Source organism: Solanum pennellii, chromosome 10 (genome assembly GCF_001406875.1).
Source record: "Solanum pennellii chromosome 10, SPENNV200".
Lineage (NCBI taxonomy): Eukaryota > Viridiplantae > Streptophyta > Magnoliopsida > Solanales > Solanaceae > Solanum > Solanum pennellii.
In genome coordinates, this window is record NC_028646.1 from 509,592 (window position 1) to 535,650 (window position 26,059).

The 26,059-nt window shown below is 33.5% G+C and overlaps 3 protein-coding genes and 1 non-coding gene across 10 annotated transcripts; 2 read left to right on the forward strand and 2 right to left on the reverse strand.

Moving 5' to 3' along the window:
* Positions 1–447: 447 nt before the first annotated feature.
* Positions 448–7,149, reverse strand: LOC107002561 (serine/arginine-rich splicing factor SR45). Of its 3 annotated transcripts, none has more exons than XM_027912485.1 (12): positions 6,820–7,149; positions 5,546–5,620; positions 4,969–5,057; positions 2,959–3,005; positions 2,769–2,849; positions 2,503–2,668; positions 2,209–2,419; positions 2,070–2,123; positions 1,521–1,631; positions 1,126–1,192; positions 972–1,012; positions 448–759 (listed from the first exon to the last, which is right to left on the reverse strand). In XM_027912485.1, exons 1-12 carry the CDS (start codon positions 7,050–7,052, stop codon positions 696–698), a joined length of 1,239 nt encoding a protein of 412 aa, XP_027768286.1. In that variant the 5' UTR covers positions 7,053–7,149; the 3' UTR covers positions 448–695. The 3 variants fall into 3 exon arrangements, with proteins under 3 accessions (XP_027768286.1, XP_027768285.1, XP_015056109.2); XM_027912484.1 differs by having other exon boundaries at positions 2,070–2,138; XM_015200623.2 differs by having other exon boundaries at positions 2,070–2,135; positions 6,820–7,147.
* Positions 7,150–7,935: 786 nt separating this feature from the next.
* LOC107002779 (BTB/POZ domain-containing protein At1g04390) lies at positions 7,936–15,735 on the reverse strand. Of its 4 annotated transcripts, none has more exons than XR_003574848.1 (9): positions 15,508–15,735; positions 13,733–13,859; positions 12,529–13,036; positions 12,303–12,436; positions 11,766–12,211; positions 10,403–11,517; positions 9,801–9,953; positions 9,196–9,442; positions 8,928–9,069 (listed from the first exon to the last, which is right to left on the reverse strand). XR_003574848.1 is itself a non-coding variant. In XM_015200946.2 (8 exons), exons 1-8 carry the CDS (start codon positions 15,615–15,617, stop codon positions 8,619–8,621), a joined length of 3,054 nt encoding a protein of 1,017 aa, XP_015056432.1. In that variant the 5' UTR covers positions 15,618–15,735; the 3' UTR covers positions 7,936–8,618. The 4 variants fall into 4 exon arrangements, 2 of the variants coding, with proteins under 2 accessions (XP_015056432.1, XP_027768257.1); XR_003574849.1 differs by having other exon boundaries at positions 10,393–11,517; XM_015200946.2 differs by lacking the exon at positions 9,196–9,442 and having other exon boundaries at positions 7,936–9,069; positions 10,393–11,517.
* A 1,477-nt stretch (positions 15,736–17,212) lies between these two features.
* On the forward strand, positions 17,213–17,284 carry TRNAH-GUG. The gene has a single exon. It is a non-coding gene; the product is annotated as a tRNA-His (tRNA).
* Positions 17,285–22,224: 4,940 nt separating this feature from the next.
* On the forward strand, positions 22,225–23,685 carry LOC107032427. 2 transcript variants are annotated; one of them, XM_027912098.1, is made up of 2 exons: positions 22,228–22,367; positions 22,472–23,685. In XM_027912098.1, the coding sequence occupies exon 2, from the start codon at positions 22,621–22,623 to the stop codon at positions 23,575–23,577; it is 957 nt and encodes a 318-aa protein (XP_027767899.1). In that variant the 5' UTR covers positions 22,228–22,367; positions 22,472–22,620; the 3' UTR covers positions 23,578–23,685. The 2 variants fall into 2 exon arrangements, with proteins under 2 accessions (XP_015089513.1, XP_027767899.1); XM_015234027.2 differs by having other exon boundaries at positions 22,225–23,685.
* Positions 23,686–26,059: the final 2,374 nt, after the last annotated feature.

Here is a 26,059-nt window from a genome sequence, read left to right on the forward strand (position 1 = left end):
ATGTATCCGTAATATAAATATATTTATCCCGTATCAACTATGATCTGAAGTAATTTATCCTAAATCCCACTTTATTAGATTGTATTGAATATGTTATTGTCTAAAGTTCTAAATCAATTCAACAATCCTATACAACGTGGGCAACTAATTAAATACTAAGTCTGGTAGTTTAGAATCTTAATTTGTAGATGCCATGGACTTGATTGATGGGGAACCATTATTCTCATCACTTCGGCTAACAGCTCATTCCAAGTATTAATCATCAAACTACCCTATTCACCCGTATAATTAAACCCCAAATGCAACAGATTGAAATCATTTCTCTACTAAAATAATTTTAAAAGAAGAAACTATGAAAGATAAAATGGAGTAGAAGCAATATTTTGAAACATATTAGTGATAATGTAAAGTAATTAATCAAATTTAAAGTGCGGATACGAGAAAAGATTCACAGTAACTAACATTTTCAATTAATATGTTTACTGTCGTTGGAAGATATCTGAGGCACAGCAATGCAACTAACCAAAATAATGTGAATTTGGACATCAGTATACAATCATTAAAAGAATTCACATTCATACGTTCAAATGAAGTAATCAAGTGTACTAAGGGGCTCCTTTCTCCAGCAGAATTAAGATTCAAAGCTCATCCGTTAAGGACGTACATGTCGCGGATTCCTTGCAAGAGCAACAAACCTAGGGCTTACGAGGTGGCGAACTGCTGCTGTTACTGTTGCTGGGGCTCCTACCTCTAAAAGGCCTGCATTTTATTGAAGCACCAGCATATCATAACCAACATAATAACAACAAACATAATCATCAGTCGTTTCTATACTAAGATTGCAAAACCATCTGCAAGTGTCTTGTGGCTCTGGAGTTAACCTTTATCCAAGTGGAAGGAAAAACCTACCATATGAATGACTAATTATAGCAAGAATCCAAAACAATAGCAAGAGATTACACGGAACCCACCTTCTCTTAGGACTGCGACTCTTTGAAATCTTGCGGGGTCCCTAAACCAATAAGCAAATTACATCCACATCAAACAATCTTAAGTGTTGACCCCAAAGGAAAAAATAATCTAAACGGTAAGTTTGTTAAATTAAAAACCCAACCAAACACAGACCTTGCGAGGACTGGGAGAAGAAGAGTAGGATGATGACCTCCCACGTCTTGCAGCTGGACCCCTTCCCCTATACATGAAGCATTCACAAATAAGTACTGCTTGTTCATATAAACAAGAAACTGCCTTCTTTCAGAAATTTTATAGCGTTGTGTTCTTGATAATATGGTCATAGTAATTAAATACACACAATAGAAAGAAACCAGGCATCAGAACATGCAATGTAAGAGGTGCCCAAAAGTATGTACGTTTAAATTGAGCAAGAGAGGCATAAAAGGAGAACTACTGACCACACATAATGGCAACAGACCCACTAATTCAAAGAAATAACACAAAATTAGCTGTAATTAGACACTAAAACATTTTAGTGACAAAGATGATACAAATTTATGTATTACCGCCTAGGAGAAATGGATCTTGATCGTGACCGGAGAGGCCTTCTAATAGGTGAACGGGACCGACGACCAATCGGAGATCTTCTGGGTGGACTTCTAGCACGTCGTGGAGAACTACAAACAAAGACAAGGAGACAAAGATACCATGAACTACCACTGTCAGTTATGAAAATACATTAGTTAACACAAAACGAAGTATTTAAAATAGTACAGGCTACAAAGAACTATATTTTCAACATAACAAGCATTGCATCTACTAACAATAAAAGCAATTGTCACCTATCATGGACAACACTATTTCAACAGTAACAGATGGCATAAATCAAGTATGTATATATGTATTTATATATATATATATCAGACATATCTAAGCTACCACACATGTTTAACAATTAAAAGAACCTCTTTGAAGTACGTAACATCAGGTTTATCCCTACAGGCTACAGCATTATGCGAACCATTAAGGGACTTTATAGTTATGGAGCATAGGAAAAGATATTTTCAACATTTACTTCAACTATTCAAGTTTATGAAATCAAAATGCTAACTCACCGTCGCCTTGGCGGAAGGGGAGAACGTCTTCTAACAGGACTGCCACGAATTCTTCTGGGAGAGCCCCTGCTGAAGATTTAATCAGTAAAGGTACACATCAAAATTCCAAGATTTCAAACGCAAATGTGAAATACCCAACCTAGGAGGTGTCCGATGACGTCTTAGTGGAGGGGATGGTGAACGGCGCCTCATGGGAGATGCAGGCCTCCTCCTGTGGGGCGGTGGACTGCCACGCCTAAAAGGAGAATTTGCTCGACGGCGAACAGGAGAATCTGGCCCACGTCTAGGAGACCCTCTTCGTCCTATAGGGGACCTCCGAGGTGAAGAGGCAGGCTTTCGACGAGGAGATACTGATTATATCAAAGTAAACCAAATTAAACAATGCATCATACAGACACAATGAACAATTCCTAATATAACAAGGGTATCATACACTCTTGTTGCCGTTTTGGTCCATCTTTCTCCACATCAACAGGGGCATTATCAGTTCTCGGAGCATCTCTTCTTGAGGAAGTTGCAACAGCCCTTGGAGGTGAGGCAGCCTTCTTTCGCTCAGGAAGGGTAAACCTGGCATGAACTACTTTCCCATCAATCTGAGCCTGCATTAACACCAACCAAATATTTTAGTTAATCCCTCATTACAAAAATAAAAATGATTGGATGCAATAACCAACTGAATGTAAAAATCTTAAACCATACACCATCCATGTGTAGTTGGGCTTTCTCAGCATCAATTCTAGTCTTGAACTCAACATAAGCAAACCCTTTGGGAAGATTAACCTGCAACAAGTGAATTCTTATATTAGAAAGAAAAAAAAATAAAGGGGGCGCGGGTGGGGGGATCACATAAGTTGTACACCGTCGAAAGATATGGCACTTGTTAACTTACAACATGATCAATGGCCAACTGCACATGCAGAATTTCACCAAAATTACCTGAGAAAAGGAAAAGTTACAGACATCAACCATCATGAAGATCATGAGATGGACAGAGCAACATCAAATTGCCGATGGCATTCAGTCAATCATTTCCTGTAAACCTGGAAATTCTATTTTCTGAACAATTTTGTTCAACTCTTTTATTCCCATTTATTTATTGTACATGGATTAATATACACTGGAACTAGCGCACCGCACAGGCATGTTGATTGGCTTGATTACACTAGAGCTACTGCTGGGAGAACCCATTAATGAAAAACTGACTCAGTCGCCATGAGGATACTAAGCATACCCTGGCTTCCAAAAGAACATTTTAAAAAAATTATCTTTACTTGAACTGTTACTAATGTTGGGCAATGAAATGAGCTAGTTTTTAGACAGTTAAGGATGTGAATTTTGCCATTATTTGTCAACCTTTTGTATGTTCAGGTGTTGCCAATTCAAGTTTGAATGTGATTAGTGGAAAAGGCCAACAGGTAATAGTAAAGGAAGGAAAAGAGCAGAAAAATGCAAAATGCTGTTCCACTGCGAAGCAGTGCAACCGTGCAGACTGAAGCTACCGGCATGCAGCAAAGATGAAAGGCTTAAAAGCCACTGGTCCTCCGCGTGCTGGTCGGCCCGGGGCCCACAAGGCAGAGTCGTGCAGATCACCAAATCAAGGAGTAATTCCGGGATTTCGCATGAGACACTATGCTGAGTTTGGAACTTGTCCCAGAGATAGGGCATCGAGAATAAGAGCAAGAAAAAGACTAGGTTATGAAGGAGAGAAGGAAAACATGGTACACCACTCAAATCTAAAACAGAAGTTGGGATTAAGAGTGTGGTTGTTATGTCTTTTTGTTCTTCCTTGTTCTAAGTAGATTTATTCTCCTCCCTGGAGTAGTTTCTTAAGATGGTGAGTGTATTGATAAATATGTTTGGGATTTTGATTTCCATTATAATGCTTGAACTTGTTATGGGAGTTGAATTGAATTGCAACTTTATTCATTATCTTATTTATTCGAAAGAGGAATAGTTATGAATATTGTTGTATAGTCTTGTTCGGATTGAACTAATAAATCTTTTCTAAGTAATCGAAAAAGCTTGTTGACAATTATTGATTGAATTCTAGGGAATAGTCAATGGACATTATTTCCTCAAGAATAATACATAACATGTTCTTGCATATTAGGATCACTATAATATATAATTAGTTTATTCTTAAACTTGAGATTAACTTGGAAGAGAAATCCAAACTTTATGATTACTCTAATCAACTATCAAATTCGAGAGAATAGATAAAACTTTAGATGTGATCAAATACGATAGAATTCCAGCTATCATTATGCACCTGTTCCGTTTTGTACCCTATCTTCTATTATTTTTATTAAGCATTGTATTTACCAATTGTTTTAAGTTACAAATAGTCTATAGTCATGGTTAATAACCACAACCAACTCTCTTCTCTTGATCTCCTAAATAACAATTAGCAAGATTTCATTGAATTTTTATTTGTACCAAACTCTGTGGAGACGATCTTTATGCTATACTATCTTTGACTAGTGAAGCGCTAGATCTATAGTTCTTTTTTTTTGAGAACATGAAGCGCTAAATCTATAGTGTGTTTGTGCTCGTCAACTAACTTGTAATAACAGGGTTAGACTAGAACGTCTGACATATAAACAGGCTAAATAAACAGAATAAATAGAATCTATAACCAAAAGGTTGGACCATTTCACAGTAATGAACTAGAAGTTGGCGTTCAATTCTTGGTTTTAGACTCTTCACTTGGTGAAATACCAAATACCAAACCGAATTTCAGTTCCGTTAGGTTCTTCTGTACGGACCTGATATAATGGGCTATTTACCCTGGACGGGCTGTTGGGTTATCAGTTGACAGTTACAACCCTAGCTTAGAGTAGAATTTCTACAACCCAGGCAAAATAAACTTCACCTAATCAAAAAGAAGTGCAGAACATACCAAATATTTCTTTCAAATGGTTTTCATTGACATTCCTGCTGAGTTGATCCACATGAATTACACGCGACTCAGGTATAGGAGACACTTTCCTGGAATCAGATCCCAAGTGTTACACATCAAAAAGCCTATCAATGCATATGTCCAAAGTTCTACATGCAGTAACGTTTTTGCATCATCAGAAGATATTGGTATTAGTAACTATCTTTATCAACTGCATCCAAAATGGATGTGATGCATAGCTGAATGTTGCACCAACAGCACGCATGTCTATGAGTACTTGGGATGGAAAGGAATTGAAGAGCATTCGAAATCATTTATGAACAATCGTGGCCAGCTGCAATGCATTCTCCAAAAACAGATCTGATAAATGCAACTGAGTCCACATTCAAAATAGCTCACAATATCCCAGCACCCTAGTGTGTGTTTATTTCATTTGGAAGAGGAGAAAAACAAAGCCAAGAAAAGAAAGGTATCCCCCAAAAAAAACAGAAATTTGGATGTTATGGAAGAGGTTTGTAAGTAGTTATTCAATGAATAAACCAAAGTCGAATCTCCGCTTAAAAACAAACAACATTACCTTGGAGGTGGAGAAGCTTTCTTAGACTCTGGTGGTGGCGGCGGCGAGCGGCCTCGCTTAGATACTCCAGCAGGGCTAACAAAACCATATAAACAATAAAGGATAGGGTTTAGGATCATTCAGAAATAGGATGATTGGAGAAGTACTTTAGCTATTTTGCAAGATAGAAAACTAATAGAACAGCAACATTTCAAGAAATTTTCATGCTAGTCCAACCTGTCTAAGCTCCATAACAAACAAACAAAAATATATGACGACAAAAAAGAGGCCAATCTTCAAGATTAACCATAGTATTTCTTGTTTCCAGTTTTCTATTCCAGTAGTGCGCCTACCTCAATTTCGCCACAAGCAAGAACCTGCTACCTCACGTATCGGATGACTCTGTCTATCAATACTTAGATATCTAGCTTAGACAGATGGAAAGAAATAAACAACATAATGTCTTTTGTCTCTGTTGGATTTGAAACTTGGTCTCCAAGATTTTCGCCCACTTCTTTGACCACTATGTTACACCCTTGAGTTGTGTTTCCAAATCTATTTTATACAGTCGCGGAGGATTGAGATCAGCTTCTTGTTGTCTAAATGGAAGAAAGTCATTCAAAGCAAAACCAATGCAACCAATGTTCTAGTTTTGCTACTTGCATGTTGGAATAACTTAAGAAAAGCAGCAGGAAATGCCATAAATTATCAAATATAAGCTATCTGCACTTGCAGAAACGAAGTGCAGCAGAGAGTTATGTCACATGGCCCAGGAATTAGAGGACGCAGCTTAACACTCTTCAGACAGTGGAAAGGTATGGAACAACTATGAATTACATAGCAAAAATAGCCTCTTGACCTATATAATGTTTGAGATGCAAAACTACAGAATATATATCCATTCTATATCTAACCAGCCGACAATCAGAACTCAGATTCAGCAACAACAAAAGCAACTAGCAATGTTAATGCGACTCGGTGCTACTTGTGCCCGACTCTACTTCAACCGTAAGACTCCTCTACGTCATAAACCTTGCGAATCTAACATAATTCAAGCAGCCATAAGCACATTAACCAACAGCAGCAACTACTTCACCTCAATTCAAAGAAATTAAAACATATTTGGGCTTATTTCATTCAGTCCTCCATAGTTTGCAAGTTAACTCTCCGACATCAGACATTCTGATGACATACGAATCTCAAACTACCAATATCACGTAATAAACAAGACAAAGCGGGAAATTACTATAAAAATGCATTATGCAACTAATACACATTTTAAAGAGAGTAAAAACCTTTTTCGTTGAGATGGAGGGCGACGACTAGGGCTGCGAGAACTTGCACTCCGGGAAGCAGAGGAAGATGAAGAAATTGATCCGGAGCGGGATCTAGATCGAGATGGAGAACGCGAACTTGAGGAGCGAGAGTTTGAAGGAGTGTAAGAACGAGACCGTGAACGGGAACGGGAACGGGAACGAGAAGACGAGCCTGACGGTGAAGCCGCACGGCCTCGACCTGGTTTCGCCATTGGCAACAGCTTACTCCGAAACCCCAGTGATAAACCCTAACAACAGAGAGAACTGTCGACAGAGTACATTTGGACAAAAAGGTTATCAGCTTCTAGCCCCGAAACACAAATGGGCCGAAGTGGGCTGTATCCCCAAAGAGTATTCACTAGTACTTACGGGTCGTTTGGTAGAGTACACATTAATCATTTAATAAATATTTCGTAATACTTGGATTAGTAATGTTTAGATATATTTTTAGTTATTATTTGATTAAATATACTAAGAGCAATTCTGTTCTTAATCATGTTTATTTATGTATTAATAGTTTTTGTATAACTAATACAACAGTTTGCTACTTTCTCCGTATCAAAAAAAATATCTTTATTTCCTTTTTAGTTTGTTTCAAAAAAAATAACCCTTTTCCTTTTTTTATAACACTTTAATTTTAACTTTCCACGTATTATGTTTAGGACCACAAGATTAAAAGGCATTTTTGTACATTTGACATAACTTTAATTTAGAACAACAAGATTAAAAAGTCTTCTTTCTTTTCTTAAACTCCGTTCCAAGTCGAACTAGACCATTTTTTTAAAAAAAAGAAAGAAGTATTATTTAGGTATATACCCTATAATACTAAATAACATAGATCAATCATACATAAACTTAAAACCATACTAAATAAAGGATTATTAATTAATAAATGACTATACACATACTAAATTTCCTACTACACTTGCCATTTTGATTTTCTAATTCTAGTTCGTACACATTTAGACAAATTATTTGTTTGCATTTGTACTAATACCACTTTTAATTATGTTGTGCATATCTCGATTAATAATTATCAACTATATTTATTAAGATTTGAACAGATAGAAAAAAAATCCGATTTGAACATGAAACTTCAAAGTAAAGATTAATGTATACAACAAGTAATATAAAGTCAGAGTTTGAGATAGTTGAGAGACATTTTTTGAGGAAATGACATCCTAAAAAGGATGTAATTTGAGCTATAGGAAACCATTACTTAACGCCAGCCACCACACAGCAAATTATGGCTCACAACAAAGATCAGTAAACTAGCCATTATATGTACATTGTTTCCTTAATGTGGACTATGTATGACATACAGATAACAATCAAAGCAGGGACAGCAACAAGAGGCAATGGCTCGAATGTCCTTACTCTGGTTGAGCGAAAATGAACAAGGTCTTAACACCACGCGTACTTTAGGCTTATAACAGATGAAGCTCACGAAGTTCAGAAGTTGTATAATCAAAGCAGATACAGAGCTGTACAAGTATATTTCTCGTGGAGAAGTTCCCATATCAGCTCAAACACAGAGTTGCTGATAATCGATCATGACAGCTTGTCAATATTGATTGATTGAGTTAGAAGACTTCCAAACTGAATATCAAGCCATTTGCTTGCAATACCTTGAGTGGACAGATAGTGAAGTATGTCCATCGCATCGTTCAAACTATTAATGAACACCTTAACTCAACCGATCTCTGTTCTTTTCAATGTCTGGAAAGTATGTTGTCCATGTCCAAAAAGACGTATTATCTAAAATCTGACTAGAAACATCATGTCAATGTGACCAAGTGTCCATTTCTTTGAGAAAACTGAACAGAGGCAGCACGGACAATTTCAATGAGATGCTCATCCAATGCATCAAACTCGCTTGAGTTACGTAGATGATGATACATAGGGGCTAGATACTCAGCTGCAACTTCAACTAGCTTCCATTGATTGAGGTTAGCAGCCATCTGGATAATTTTTATAGACAAGTACTGACAGGAATCTAAAATGGACACAATCAGTTTAAAACATTTTTCATGCAAGTCTTCTAAGAGCCAGAATTGAGCAAGCGAACATAGTTCCACATAGGGCTCGAGTTCACTTAGCTTTTCCTCCTTGCTCAGATTATCCCATAGACAGCCAGATATTGGTCGAGGCAACTCACCAGAATAGAACCAGCTGACTAACTTAACCAAGGAATCCCAACAAACTGGCACCTTGATGATCAGTGAATGGCTGAAACAAAAGCAGAAAATGTAGTATTAGCCAAACATTTGGGAGAAAAAAGGAGAAAGACATGTAGCAACAGAAATAAAGAAAAAACTCCATAGTGTAGTTATTTTTCTTTTGGTAACATTCTACCTTCAGAAAGAAAGAAAAACTACTTCTAAACTTGAGAAAGCGGAATCGGCTGACACTTATTAGAACTAGGTTCAGTAAGAATACCAAACCTAGCATATGCACCAACAGGAGAAAATATTGTCTCAATAATACATAATCATTTCTAGTCAAAAATTTCTTCAGAGCTACAATCATATACTTCACAACCTTTAGCCAAATGATATCTCAGCTGATTCTGCATTAATCTGAACATGTACATGGGGAAATTCTGGACAGAAAAAAGTATCGTCATAAACTGATTTCATGCAACCCAAGCCAATAAATGGGAAGGAATAATCAGTCATAAGCACATAATGTAGAAAAGCCGGGAGGAGCACAAGAATTGAGAGCTATGGTCATAAATTAACATAATCTTCTGAGCAACCAGTATACAGAATAAGATATCTTGAGAGATGTTTTACGCTTGCATTTAAACTGCTAAGAAGTCACAAATTCATATTGATCAAGCTATTAAAGTATCTGTACAGCCATGAAAAATCCTACGTATTAGCAATTGATCCAACTGTGGAGTAAACCATGTTATAACTATGAATCCACATAATGTTAAAGCAACTTATTTGGAATACCTTTCTTGCATTCCTGACTGAAAGAGGGCTCGTAAGTATTCACAACTTGGCCACAGTATAACTTTGTGAACATGCAGGTGTAAAACAGATATGGAGCAATAACTGCAGTCCTGATTACTTGGTCCCGAAGTTTCAGCCTCCAAAATAATGTCCCTGATTTGCAAGCGGAAAAGGCCAAAAATTGTCATATCTTAGTCTATACAAAAAGCATATATTAATATACAACAAAAATATTACTAAAAGTTAAAACACCTTCAGGTGTCTCTACATAGCTAACACAGTAGAGAAGTCGATGAAAATTCCAACAGCTCATATCAGGAAGTCTTTTAGTATTTATCTATAAACATACTTCACACATTAAGGATAGATTCAAATGATATCCATTAATAACGTCTGCAGGCTGTCGGCCAGTGATCAGCCTCATGCTAAATAAACTATTATATCTAGATAAAGCTAAAGCAACTCCGTGCATCCACCACAACATAAAGATGAGTTCTGGAAGAGAATTTAAGCCAAAAAGACACAAATAAAGTCCCTAAGTCTAACACGACATACAAATACCCAAAATGAATAGTGAAAAAAGGATTCATACGAAAAATTACGTCCAGCTGGCTCAAGAGCAGAGGTAAAGTCAAAGCTTGGGAATGGAGTTCCCCATTTCAGATTGCTTCCACAGAGCAATTGTACTAGAGATTGCAAATTGCAATGTTTGGCTAAAATTTTCATTTTCTTCACAAGGTCTTCTCCTGCTTCAAAGGATCCCGAATAAATATACTCTAATAACTTCGTCAATGACTGGCAATCAACATGAGCTGAGAGGCGAACTTTGGTGATTAACCTATTGCATGAATCTGAGTCCTGCTTAAAAGAAGAATCAAATGCTTTCTCTTTAAGCAATACTTCAGGAGGTAATAGTGATGGGCATCTAACCAGAAGAATAACACCATGGACACGCACAGGTTCCTGATTTTTAATGATAAGTTCCACATCAGAATGCTCATTGTCAGTAAGGAGCTCCCGAAATTCTCTCCCAAACTTACTTGGAAAACCATATAATCCAAGATGGCGAAGAATATAAGCAGCGTACCATCGTGGTCCGGAGTAAGAATTGTTTATGCAGATCTCCTGGAGATCTCTAATAAAAGAAGCTCGCAAATCCATCTGATTCTGAAAGATGCCACAGCGATTTTCCACATTTATCAATTCAGCAAGAGCCACAAGTCCAAAAAGTAAAAGCATATCTTCACCTTCCCAATCTTCTGGAGAAGTCCAGCAACAAGTCCTTCCACTGAAACCGTTTTGCACATGAGTTGCCACACTAGATCTATTTAGGTGGACAGGATTGTCAAACCACCAACTAATGAAGCTCGACAGAATGTCTATTCCTCCATGCTGAATTACATGCTTCTGATATTTTGGCAGAGCTGAATAACATGCCAGACTTGTCAAGTTTATGACAAGTCTAAAATTACTCGGTATTCCAAACTTGTTTCCAGAAGATGTGGCTTTCAAACTATCCAGTAAATATCCCACATAGTCTTTTCCCTTCAGTGCCAGAACTTCAGATAGTATGAATCTTGTTTTGGAAGAAATGTACTTGCTGGGAGAATAAATCATCATAAGGACTGCTCTAGATGCTGGTTCACTCTCTGATGAATGACAAGCATTCCCTTGGGAAATTTGGCGAGAGGTGCGGATAGAGTCCACGAAGGCCAAGCTTTCAAAGACAAAAACAAGCAGAAGCGCATAACAGTGATGAGGGAAAATTCTCATGTCAAAATACACTCGCTAGGAGTTTCTACATTTTTACATGCTGTAAACAAAATAACTTTAATATATATACCGACACATACACATATATATATATATATATATATGTAATATGTATGTGGTGTGTGTATGTGTATACATATATAATAAATTTGGAGAAAATTAAAATTGTACCAAGATCTTCGGTTTGATTACCATGCACAAACAACGAGAACATTAAACACGGTCTCATTTCCATGCATCTTTGGGAAGAAATCTTCCATACAATTTGCTGTGAGGCATCCAAGGATATCCCAAACAAACGGTCTCAGTGGAAGAAGAACATCTGTATCAACGACCTCTTCTAACTTGATGATTTGTTCTTGTAGAGATAAGCTTTGTAGAGACTGCTGAGTTGTGTCAGAATTTCCTGTGATAAGTCTAAGAAGAACCCTATCAACTCCTGCCTTCCAAAAATAGAAGTGGTGGTCCCCTTCCCAATGAGTGATCAGAGCTAAACGACATGCCTCAACTAATATGGACATTTGACCCTTAGCAAGCTTTCCAGCATCCAAACTCCAGTTATTCATTAAGGTAATAATGGCTTTCACAATAGGCTCACAAGACAATTTAATAATCTTTGAACATCCTTGTTCATTTGTCTGAGCAATTAAAATATATCAATGTAAGCGACACAAAAAAACTTGAGCTCCTAAACAGGATAAAGGATAACAATTTAGTGTCAATTGCTACCATTAAACATTGAGCAAGTCTTAATCCCTCTATCTGGATGGTATACGGGTTTGAACTGTCCAAACTGTCCACCATAATTTTTACAAGACCTTCTCCATCCTCCAAAAGCTTATTAGTTCCATTGCCGCATAGAGCTGCAACCCAAAGTAAGAATGCAATATCATGAGTCTAAGGCTCTAAGCCACAGAAAGGAGAAAGGTAAGAAATTTGCAGGATATATGAATACCTAAAGCAGAAAATAGCTGCATAACAGCAACTTTGATGGAGCGGTCAGGGTTGAGCTTGACAGTATCCAAGGTACTAAACAATTTCTTATCAGTCCAAACATGAAACCGAGAAGGAGGCCAACGCCACAAAATTTTACTTAGCAGAGAAGCCATCTCTTGAAAATACTCAGTTGCCTTATTTTCAGTGGAGTATCCTTTTACATTTTCAACTAGATCACCAACCACATTTGTGGATTTTAAAATCTCCCATACCTCTTTCTCTCTTTTAGAAGTCAGATTTGCCAAAATCAAATTCAAGGCCGAGGCACAAGATATGGCGACTCGTAATTCCCGGAAACTTAACAAGGATGACAAAGGATGAATGAGATTGGAAAAGTGAGGCTGCAGCATTGAACTTGGTATCATGCGGACGATCTTAACAGTAACATCTGAGGCCAATCTCATTGTGGCTTCACTTTTTGATGCTAGAATACTTCCTACAGCTCCAACAATGTCACCAACTGATTCCTGATATGAAAAGAAAATAACAGAGGCAGAAAGTTATTCAAATAGGTTGATCCCCGTAAGAGACACAAAACAATACTGCCTCCCAAAAATAAAATAATGAATTTGAAATACTTATGATTATGCTTTTAAAAGGAAAACAAGAGAAAATTAGTGAGAAGGAAAGTATTGGTAGAAGGTTCTTTTTTAAATACCAGTATCCACAAGTTAAAATAATCACAACTATGTGTTTTTCATAGGAAAGAAATCAACTATCTGGAATCTAATCTTTTGGTTTCGGTATAAGAGGTTGGGCATCTCAACCGGAGAATTCACATCAAAGCTCGCTGTTACAAAGGCAACCAAAATTCACCGCTCTTTTTTGTAAATAGAGGTAAATTTTTGGGGAGCAAGGTGATCCGGATGTGCATAGTAGGAGCTTAGTACACTGGGCGGTATTGCCCTTCTGTGTGATTTTCATCACATGGATCTATTATTCCAGTTCAATTTATTCAGGAAGGCTTAAGGTTTCCCAAAATTTTCTTTTGCATAACAAAGGCAAAATCAAAAAGTGCATGAACATGATGCATCTCCAAGTTGCAGTTCATTTCTGTCTCTTGCTCGTTCTTAGCAACAGATGATAGGTGATCCAAATGACAAAAATACGAGATCAAGTGCTCTCCAAAATTATACAAGATTAGTAAGTGGAAGACGAATTACCTTCACAACTTGGTGTTGTAATGATTCAGCAGATATACTATCAAGAAATGCATCAACTGAACGAACCACAAGTCTTTGTGTCTCATTATCAGAATACTGCCACTTTTGACCCTTGTCATCGCAACATCTACAAGAAACAACCAACGTAGTAAAGAATAGGATGTGTCATATTTGAATGATTGTCGGCCCAATAGAAACATGCACTTATTATGTCTTCAGTTTTCACTGTCCATAGGAGCAAATGGTGTTTCAAGTATGGCATTTGAGGAACACTGGATAGAGAATATAGGTCTATTGCATATCAAGTGAAAATCATGAGAATGATGCTCACTCTGATTATCGACCCTAAATTCCGCTGTTATTCAAGTCCCTGTTCTAGTGAAGTTAGTAGCTAATTCAGCGCTGTCCATTTTTCAGATAAATGAAATATAGCTATCAGTTACATCCAAAGGCAAATGGACTTTTTTTGTGAAAAATGTTAAGAGGATTCATATAAACAACCCCAACTACTTTGGTTTGAGAAGAGGTGATTGATTGAACAACTGATAGCAGTAATAAAAAGAGGATAAATTAATTCTATAAAGAAAATGAAGAACAACTCTGATATGCTGTTAAAGTGTGGTGGGAAACAGGACTTGCAATTTCCCCTTCGCCATTGCATCCCGACCTATTTGTCCATTTTGTTCTTTCAACTGAATTCCAAGTAGTGGCAATAGGCTGTTGAACCCCTTTCAAATAACTTTTAAAAAAAGGGTTCAGCAGCTCCAACAAGCACCTAGGGGCCACTAGATGAAGCAATATATGTGAGATTTTGTATCGAACGCATGACATAAGCTAGGACCCTTCAAATTCTGTTTGACCCTGCAAATCCCATTTTCTATAAGCATATAGAAACCTATGCTTCAAATTTGAATATGCAGTTAACAATGAGAGTCGGCAGGAATCCTTTACACCCATCCAAAAGTCAATTCTGTACTCTTGGTGGATTGTTTAGCTTGGAACAACTCAATGTGCCACATAAGCTTACTAGGCTTCAGAATTTAAATTCCTTTAACTTCTTTACTACCATTTGTGCGTCTTTCAAACTTCGTTTACAGCCAAAATTGATTGCCCAAAAGACTGGCTCAACACTATGCAGCTCAGTGCAACGTTTCTGTTAGTCAAACAAGCATCTTTTTACAATAACCAGTTGAAATTCACCTGGACAAGTACCACAATATATCAAACTCGCTTCCGAGACCATTGCTCCACCCTGTGACCCCTTACAGTGAGACGTTTTGCAACAAGAGCTGACGAGAAATCCACACAGTGGCGGAGCCAGGAATTTGGCAAAGACTGTGCAACTTTCCTCTCAGTTGCATTAAGGGTATGCAAAATTTATGCACACTCATAATATCTAACAGTTAACCTCATGTAAACCACATAATTTTCCTACAAAGCTTAAGGTGGTTCCTTTATGACCAAAAATCTATTGTTCCAGCTTGGAAACTCAGCAGATACAGAACCCATACCTCTACCCCTATCCATTTAAACACCACACTTAGGTTCACCAACACATCTCGTGCAGTTGAACCAAAGCTCTAGGAGCTTCAATAAATCTCATAGAAACATCAGAGTCTCAATAATTTTCAAAATTCCCCAATCTCCAATCAATCAATAAACCAAGAACCAATAAATATTATCATCTACATCAAATCAGGACCCAACACATTCGAATACTATATGAAATGCTGTAAGAGAAAAACTGTAAGAAAAATATATGAAGTTATGTTTACCTAGTGCCGAGATTGAGAGCATGATAAAGGCGTTGATGAAGAGTCAAGATGTGACCATTAATACCACGGCTGTTATCTGCAGCTTGCTTTGAAGAAGACGACGACCTCATTTCTGCAAACTCCAAAAGTTTTTCAATTGAGAAAAAAACACGCAATTTGTAGTTGTACTCGCTGCAGTCGGTTGTTGTGTAGCCGCTCAAATGCACTCTTTCTTCCTATGGGGATGGGGGTTCGTCGAAATCCGACTAAATTTATATTTATATTTATATTAAATATATGTTTCATTTTTTAAACTCGAAAAATTTATCAACTCCTTGTTTAAGATGGTTGTTATTGATTAAGACTATTCAAAATCGAACCGAAATTAATAAGCTGAATCGATAAAAGAGTTATTTTATAGTATTGAGTTATTGGTTTAGTGGTTTTGATAACGGTTTTGATTTTTTTTGTTATCGGGTTATCAGTTCTTAACGGTTTAAAGTTTTTCTTAACGGATTAACCGATAATCCGATAGTAAATTAAATATTTATATTTATACCATTTTGTATATAAAGTCCTCGACTTAAAGTTTAATTTCCTACTTTTATTTTTGGTTGTCTCAAACACTTGATTATTCTACGATATAAAAGTGTTTGTTTTTGAGCAAGATGTAACTTGTGAACTCAAGTGCATGGTTTATTTGGTTTGTCGTCTTGTTTCTAAGTGATTTTCAATATTTTTTCTTTTGGGTCAAATCTTAACGGTTAAATCGATAACGATCAAAAAATCGATAAACCAATATCTTAATGGTTCTATAACGGTTTAGCATCACTACAAACCGATAACCAATAAGCCAACCCGATAAATTTCAAAACCGAACCGAACTGACCGATACACAGCCCTATATATAATATTGATTGTATAGTTATTTAAATGTCATGTTTGTTCAATAAATCTTTTTTTATGTGACAATCAAATATGATTGTATGTTACCTTAATATTTTCTTCTTAGTTATTTATTATTCTAATAAGAGAAAATGTTTAAATATGTTATCAAACTTTGAGGAAGCGTAATTTATGTCATTTGTTAAAAGTTTTAGTCATCTATGTCATTTTTGTTTGAGAAAAGACTCATCCATTAATTGTTTATAACTCAAATAGTTTTAATTTTGTAAAATCATTTTTTACACATGGTTAAATGTGATTTGCCCGCGTCATTAATTAAATTATTTCTTAAAGAGGAAAGATTTAAATATGTCACCAGACTTTGAGGAAAGATTCATATGTGTCATTCATTAAAATTCTAACTCATTTATGTTATCTCAGTTAACAAATAGTGTCAGGGATGAACTTTTTCTCAAACTAAAATGCTTAGATGAGCCAAACTTTTAACAGATGACACAAGTAAGTTTTTTCTCAAAATTCGATAATATATTTAAAACTTTTACTTTAAAAAAATAACATAATTTATCCAAATATTATATACATTAAAATAATACAACACTATACGATACATTATGAAATAATAAGTAACAAACCTAAAAAAAAAGTATAAGGTTGTCAAATGTATGTGGGACTTGTAAATATCATTTTCATACGTAAATATACTACTAATTAGTTATGTGCAAGGTAAAACAAAGAGTACAATATAGTTTTCAAAATGTAAAAATTACTTATTTTGAAATAAAAGGAAGTATATAAAATAAATTAATTTTTGCAATATCAAGTGGCTGTAGTTTAGTGGTAAGAATTCCACGTTGTGGCCGTGGAGACCTGGGCTCGAATCCCAGCAGCCACATTTTCAATTTTTTTGGGCTAATTTCCAATTAAATTGGGCTTTAAAGTAGCAGCCCTTTTTCACTAAACAGCAACAAAAAGCCCAATCTAATACCTTGTTTAGTGTTAGAATTAATAGCCACGTTAGTGAGCGATCGATCATGTTTTATTGTGAAATTTTCCCGAAAAAAGATAGCAGTAACATGGCTAGAGTTCAATTTCAGAAAAAAATGGAGAATTTCATGGACAAATGCCTCCTAAAACAAGTTTTATCATATTGAGTGGCAATTGATCAATTGTTCTTTAGTTTGATTTTATTAAAATTTAAACCTCATATTTTATTCATGAGATTTGAAATTCTAGCAATTTATTTAGCTTTGTGAATCATTTTTTGCTTTTGGACTTGATAAATAATTTTTTAGGTTCACTTGTCCAACTCTTTGAATTCCAAACAATATTTGCTAGAGTTATTCTGTGTTTTAATTAAATATTTGTGTCTAAAAATATTTTCTTTTTAAAATGATTGAATGTTAGTAGTTTTAAAAAGTTAATGGCTAATAATTAGAAAAAAGTTATGGAAATACAGAACTTATCTTATTATATTTTTAAAAAAATTATTTGAAGAACTTACAAAAGTCTCTACTCACTTTTATTCTTGAATATATCATTATACGCGATGTATAACTTGGATACATCACTATACGTGATATATCGAAACGTTCAGTGATGTATTCGAAATTAAAACACGATGTTTCGAGATATTGAAGGATGTATTCGAAACTGGGACGCTCTATATCAAAACGTCTTCAAATACCACTAAATATACGAAATTTTATAATTTGAAAAATATAAAAATAAAATATCATTAACTCTTAACACTATGATATTCACGTAAAATTATCTAATATCTAATAAGATAAGTTAAAAGTGACTATTTTTATTGTTTCTCATAGTATTTTATTGGGAGATTATTTCTTAACTTTGTCCCTCCTCCTAGTTTTTTTGGTCAAAAAACTTTGGCCCTCCTATTCTCTCTATTATACAAAAAGGGGGTGGGGGGAGGGGGGGTATTAATCACTATTCATAATCAAATTAAATGATTAGTAAGACTTTCCTCCATAATTATTTCAACTGAATTAAATTAAACACTGACTTTTCAGTTTTCATAGTAATGAATTGTGATGTTTTTTTTTTTTTTACTTTTCAAATTTGATGGTCTATTGAAAAGGAAAAATCATTTTGTTCAGAATTTGATGATACTGATATTTTATCTATGTTATTTTATTTTTTAAAATATTTTTATTTTTTTAACTTTAATACATTAAAAATCTGTTTATTTTAAAATAAAAAAGATATTTATAATTTTGTAAAATTGTTTCAATCAAAATTTCTAATTATTTAACATTATCTATTGAAAAAACTCGATCACTATCTTTTTCTTAAAACATTTAAAATAAGAAAATAGTAAAAATTTATTATGAAATCATAAATTGTTAGGTTAGGTGGATAGGTTAGCACCAACTAATATCTACATCCAACTTATATAATTGATTTTCTCTACAATATTTTTATTTGTTTTTAGGGTTTTCGTTCACTTATTATAAAATTTAATTATCATGTATTTAAAATATTATCTAATATTTAAATCTTATTTGATATAGAATAATAAAAATTGTCAAAAAGAGTAGTAGAATACCTAAAAAAAATTCTAACTTCATCTTTTGATTTATCTTATTTTAGTTTCAACACAAATTTGACGTCTCAATTTTTTCCGTGTTATAAAGATGTTTGACAAAATAATATTGCTATATCAACATTACCAACATATCAGCATGAATTGTAATACAATAGTGAGATTGTTTCACCCTTAACTACAGATTTCAAGTTCGAGCCTTGAATATGAAAAAAAAAAATCATGTTAGAGTCATCATCTCCAAATAAATCTTGCAGTATGCGATCTATATTTAATTAAACTCTAATATAGACTCTGAACACCAAGTAAAAATTCAAAAAAATAACATTAGTAATATTATTTTAGGTGACAATTTATGTTACAATTATTTGTATTTAGCCACTATTTGTCATATAGCCTCAAGAAAACGAAGTACAAGTGACAAGTGGTCTTTTCCAACACTTTATAAGTCGTTATCCAAATGATGCTTTCAAGTTTTAAAATAAAGTTATAAAAGTGACTATGTTTGTATATAATATTTTTTACTTGAAAAGTCTAGAATTCTTTCAAGTAAAAATAATTATTTCATTTATTAATCTAGCTCAATATATATAAATACTTTCTCTATTTTAATGTGATAACATTTAAATTTGACATAGAGATTTTTTAAAAATATAATTTACGATTTTAAATACGTTAATATTGAGATTAAGATTAGTTTTATTTCAAATATAAAATATAGGAGAAAAGGATAAATTTGTCGCCGAACTATCGTAGATGGCATACAGATGCCCTCCGTCATACTTTAGCGACATTGATGCCCCTATCGTCCAAAAACTAGAACATATATATCCTTTATACTAACGGACATACACGTGTCATAATCTTATCCATCGATATATGTTTTAGTTTTTGGACGGCAAGGGCAGCAATGTCCCTAAAGTATGACGAAGGATATCTGCATATCATTAAAGATAGTTCGGGGAATATTTTTCCATTTTCCCTAAAATATATACTTCTTCCATTTTTAAAAAATGGTCATATTTCTTTTCATTTTTTTCAAAAAAATGACTCATTTTCATTTTTGGCAATACTTTAACTTTAACTTTCCACATGACATATTTAGGACCACAAGATTAAAGGGCGTTTTGATATACTTAATATAACTTTAATTTAGAACCACAAAATTAGAAAAATTTCTTTATTTTCTTAAATTCCGTTCAAACTCAAACTAGGTCATTAATTTTGAAATGGAAGGAGTATTAAAGTAGTCAAATATTAAAATAATTATTTATTTTCTCGTCATAATTTTTATGACATGAGATAAGATGCAAGATTTACCTCGAAATTTGGAGAAATCTTGGATAGTGAGTAAAATTATTCCATAGCACGTTGATTTAAGCTTATTGTAATTAATTAAATAAATAAATAATAGCAGCACATGTCATTTTTATATTTTATTCATTTTCAGATATTTCCAAGAACCATCCTCCTCAAATTATGGTATTTATCTTTTCTTTGTAATTTTGTTTTTGGATTATCCCTTATTCTATCATAAAATAATAAAAATAAAGTCACATCCATTTTTTTTTTTTGACTAAATATCCACAATTCAACTCCTCATTTGCTCAAAAATACTAAGCAAGAACCCCACCATTATTAATGTAATTTATCCTATAGTTTGATTTTGATATGTGATTGTTCATATCCACATATACTATGAATTATTGTGACATGAATAACTTAAATTGATAGAACCTTTCTTAATCATATTATTACTTGTATGGGTGTATGAAAATAAATATGCTTATATTTTTTTGTGTTTAATTCTATTTGTCTATTACTAATTATTGTACTTTAGAAAGAATTTGAATGATTTGCACTCGAATAGCCTCGATGAAGTAAAAAGTTATTTCTTTAATTCAATTTGTTAAAATTATAGCTTTAGATGAAATAAGACTATCATATTTTTAATTATAGTTTAGTTTTTTTTTTCTCGAGATTTTATTATATAAAAAGATTTTAACGATAAAATTAAATATAAGGATAACATTTATTTAGTGTAAACTTTACATCATAAATTGAGGTAAAATTACGATGAGTATAAGTTTAAGAGAATATAGAGGAAGAAGGAGGACGAAGTTCGACCTTCTTCGGTGTATATTGTATTTGTTAGCCTTTTAGGCTACTAAGCGAAAAATTTAAGTAATACAAATGATAATAAAGTTTTTCCTTTACGACGGATCAAAGATAATAGCATCATGATTTCTCTTTACGGCTCTAAAAAATGATATTTACCGTTTGTTAATGTTAACTAGGCTATAATTTATGTAAGATTTTTTTTTTCTTTCGAGTTTTTTTAATTATACTCTATACCTTATATAAGTTTTAGTAAAAAAATCTACCATTACGTACTAGCTAATGTTTTTCAACCTTCATTTTGGTCAAAACACTAAACTAGACCTCTAATATACAATTAATGTAATCTATCCATATTTTTTGTATAACCAAACAGTAAACTAGACATCTACTATACAATTAATGTAATCTATCCATATTTTTGTATATGATTGATCATATCCACATATTATTAGTACTATGATATGAATGATTCAAGTTAGTTTGAATCTTTCTTAATTATGCTAATTGAAACTCATATACATCACTTGTATGGGATGTATGAAAAAAATGAACATTTGTTTCTTATTATACATTAGTCTCATCATATCACTCAAACTATGATTCTTTGTTATAATTTATATTAGGCATAATGAACAAACATGATTTTTAACTTGACGTCAATCGACAATTATGATTCTTAATTTTGGGTGTATACAACTAGACACTTAAGTTTGTATAAAATTGAACAAATATACTCATTCGTCCTACATGGGCCCTACATGACAATTTTGTATCCTACGTGGCGTCCTACATGTATTATGTCATGTAAGACACGTGTGTCTACTTGTTTAATTATATACAAGTTTAAGTGTCTACTTGTACATGCTCAAAGTTGGAAGGCATAGTTGTTCGCTGAAACCAAGTTAAGGATCATGTTTATTCTATTATGCTTTTATATTAATACGTTTCGAATAGTGAAAACAGTTATCGTATAAGATTTTCATTATATCTTTCAAAATGTAATTCGTTATTATGACTTATATGTACGATTTTCATCATATTTATTAAATCGTAAAAGTCATTTATTTATTAAAATTTATATAAATACGAAATGATTTATGCACCGAACTATCGGGTGGCATTTCTAATCTACTAGTATCACCATTCATCACTACACTATACTACTACTATGCTATGCTTAGCTTAAACTAAACTCCACAATATTCACAACCCCCTCTCTAAACCCTAGCTAGCTTAGCTTTCTCTCTGAAAACTCCATAGATTTGAAGCTGCTCGGGATTCTATACAAATGGTACCTCTCCTTTCTTCTTTCAACTGCAGAATTTGATTTTACTACAAGTTTGTTTTTGGGTATTTTTTCTTTGTTTTTTTCACCAATTAAAACCATGGCTTCAGCTTGTATAAACAACGTCGGTGTGTCGCCGGAGAATTTTCTCGATTGTTCTCCGACCAAGTACAAGTCATATGGTTGGTTGAGTCCTAGAATATCAACACCTGTGGATAACCCGGAAGTAATATTAGATCCGGAAGTTTCCGTCAATGAAATGGTGGATTTCGAGTTCCGACTTGAAGATCCGGTGAATATGTTACCGGCGGATGAGCTTTTTTCTGATGGAAAATTAATGCCTCTGCAACTCCCGACGGTTCGTCCGGCGGCTGTGTCTACGTCTGCCGGTGTAAGGTCGCCGGAGACGCCGAAAATTCGTATGAGAAATAATGAGATTTCTCGTAAGGACCCGTATCTGTTCTCTCCGAAAGCTCCAAGGTGTTCTAGTCGATGGAGAGAAATACTAGGGTTGAAGAAATTGCAAAATGACAAGCACGAAGCTACAAAAAACTGCTCCAATGCTCATAAATCTCTGAAGAATTTCCTCAATCGCAGCTCGAAATCATCCACTGTTGATTCGTCTCTTCATCTTCCGTTGCTCAATAAGGACTCCGATAACGAGTCCATATCAATTTCTAGTTCCCGTTTATCTCTTTCATCGTCTTCCTCTTCTGGCCATGAACACGATGATCTTCCTAGACTTTCTCTTGATTCTGATAAACCAAGTACTCAAACAAACCACAATAGCAATCCTAATCCCCCTAGAATCCGATTAGTGAAACATAGAGCTTTGTCATCGGAAAATCCAATCCCTACTCGATTAGCTGGAAGCCCAATAAACAAACAACCAGCTGATTCTACTCTACGGGGACTCTCCATTGATGATAGTCCTCGCATGAATTCTTCAGGGAAGATAATTTTCCACAACTTAGGAAGAAGCTCAAGTAGTCCAAGCAGCTTCAATGGTGGACCAAGATACAAACATGGAGGTGGGGTGGAAAGGTCCTATTCAGCTAATGTTCGTGTTACTACAGTTCTGAATGTTCCCGTTTGCAGCTCTCTTCGAGGTTCTTCAAAATCTGGAGTTTTTGGGTTTCCCCTGTTTTCTTCTGCTACTGTAAACAAGAAACACCATTGTAGCAGCAACACTGCAACAGGCCATAGAATGAAGTAAATGGTAATCAAATCCTCAATTTCAATTATTTTTTTTCTGGTTTTTACAAATCTTAGAAGATTATGTAAATATGCATGGAATTAATTAACTAATCTTGTTTACATGTTCTTGCTTCTTTGTTTAGTTAACCCTAAATCTATGTTGAATTCATTTTCCAATTAATCTCTCTGTCCCCAATTTAAGTAGCGTAACCGTTTAAGTTTGACCAAAAATTTATTCTTATAATAATTTTTTTGAAATAAAATTTATATATTTATAAATTACCTCTAAATAAAATTTATATACTTATAAATTTGTTAAAATCTCATAACTTAAAACAGATAGAATATTTCATAACGAATTGTTTTTTTCCACTCGATATCCTTCTATCCTACAATAGAATTTCAATTAAATTAAAATTGTGTACGATCTATTAAGAGGTAACATTTTCAATAGACGGATCATTTTTTCCACTCGATATTCTTCTTAAAATTTCGAGTAAATCTGAATTACGTATCATCGATTTTTAATAAAATTTTCAAGTTTGAACTTATAAACTCTGATTAAGGATAAAAACACTTGTATCAATATACGATAACTCATCTAGATATTTTATGATAAATGGTTGAAAAGTTCCTTTGTAGTTTTTGTTCTATCCAATATTCGTTATTATATTAAAGTTGATGTTGAATGATAAAATGTTCTAATAATTCGAATTTAATAAATCTAAGATAAAAAAGTAATTATCAACTTTATTACGATATAACTTTTGGGTTAAACTAAAAGAATTGTGTGATTGAATAACTTTTAGAAAAAGTAGAATAATTTATTTTCTTTTAGTATAATGATGGTGTTGGGTTTGAATCAGTGTGATCTGTGAGAGCACGTGTTTGTGTTGTTGCTTTGAGAAGTGTGGCATTTCTGCAGAGCCATGCATGAGTTTTGGCATCTTTCTCTGTCATTTTGTTTATTAAAGTTTGAACAATTTTCGAACAGAAATTTATATATTTATAAAGGGAAAAAGGTTTGATATACTCCTTAACTTTGTTACTTTGTTATTTAGAGATGATATATTCCTTGTTATGAAAGTGACATATATCCATACTTATAAATAAATGACTTACATATACCTTTTTTCTCTAACGAAAATGAAAAAAAAGATAATTTTAATTTAATTTTTTTTACAATATATAATTTCATATGAGTAAATTTAATCCTTTTCAAATATATTTTTTTGCTTTTTTTGTTTCAATGACTAATTTAGAATTATTATTTTGATAATCAAATTTATTTATGTTTCACTAATATTCTTGTAAAACTTATTGTAGATGACTAAATTTTTTTCTTCGAATACAAAAATCAAAATACAATATAGACAAAAAAAATAGTTTAAACCTTTTTTCTTTAAACAAAGGAATGAAAGAAAAAATAAAATAAGCATAAGAAACTCAAATAATTATAATAAAAAAAGTCAAAAAATAATTTATGTATTAAAAAAATTAAAATATACCTTGAATTTTGATAGAAGAATCATATATACCCCTAAATAATTTTTAAAAAAAATTAAAAGAGATAAATATAAATTTAAAACTAATTTTTTTAACTTCCGTTAAATAAAGGGTATATGTGAGCCATTTTGTAACAGCAGGAGTATATGTGAGCCGTCGGTATAACAAGAAGGGCATATATGAGCTACTTTCATAACGAGGGGTATATCAGGTCCAAATGACAAAGTTGAAGGGTATATCAGCCCTTTTTCCTATTTATAAATTATAAATTTTAAAATTTAAAAAATATAAATTAAAACGAAAGAAATATTTCGTATACAGCTCCAGCTTGCTCCTAAGTCGGCCAAGCTGGTTAAGAGAAATATTGTAATATATGCAATTAATTCTCTCCATAAGTAATATTATAAAATGCTCACTTGATACAATAAATATATACTAAGATAAAGTAATTTTCAAGATAAATTATCGATTCTATTAATCCGTTTGTACACACTAAATATATTTCAATAATCAGAGCTTCTTCTTTTTTTTAAAAAAATTCTTTGCATGATTGATGTTTTTTTCTTTAATCATAATTGATTTATTCATGTGATGTTTGTTATACATACGGTCCATTATGATAAATGATCACTGTATAAAATGTAGTGGCCAACGTACTTGCAACTGTAAAATAAATAATGTGTTGGACCATTTGATTTTTTTTTCGATTTAGAAATAACTGCTTGTCGTTTGTGTACAATAAATAAACTGTCCAATTCAAATAAATAGTTAGAGTGTTTTTAAATTCAAGCCTTAAATATGAATAATTTCGAAACATGTTAAAAGATACAGATATTAAACATCAAAAGGAAAAGAATAATATGTTCGGAATACCTTTGACTCATCGTATCAGACGGAGCTAATTTGTCTAATACAGTTGATCCTTTTTTATGTGTAATTTGTAAGCTATTACAAGTTTTTATGAACGTAATTTAAGGGGGGGGGGGGGGGGGAAA

Excerpts from the sequence above, each read along its gene's own strand:
- LOC107032427 (XM_015234027.2), top strand. The coding sequence starts at position 22,462 with ATGGCTTCAGCTTGTATAAACAACGTCGGTGTGTCGCCGGAGAATTTT.
- LOC107002561 (XM_027912484.1), bottom strand. The coding sequence starts at position 7,052 with ATGGCGAAACCAGGTCGAGGCCGTGCGGCTTCACCGTCAGGCTCGTCT. Across the intron at positions 1,632-2,069 it reads CCCCTTCCGCCAAGGCGACG|TTCTCCACGACGTGCTAGAA; the intron begins GTGAGTTAGCAT and ends CTTTGTTTGTAG. Across the intron at positions 1,013-1,125 it reads CTTCTCCCAGTCCTCGCAAG|GGACCCCGCAAGATTTCAAA; the intron begins GTCTGTGTTTGG and ends TTATTGGTTTAG.
- LOC107002779 (XM_015200946.2), bottom strand. The coding sequence starts at position 15,617 with ATGAGGTCGTCGTCTTCTTCAAAGCAAGCTGCAGATAACAGCCGTGGT. Across the intron at positions 12,437-12,528 it reads GCAGCTATTTTCTGCTTTAG|CTCTATGCGGCAATGGAACT; the intron begins GTATTCATATAT and ends TTTGGGTTGCAG. Across the intron at positions 9,954-10,392 it reads CCAGCTGGACGTAATTTTTC|GGACATTATTTTGGAGGCTG; the intron begins GTATGAATCCTT and ends CTTGCAAATCAG.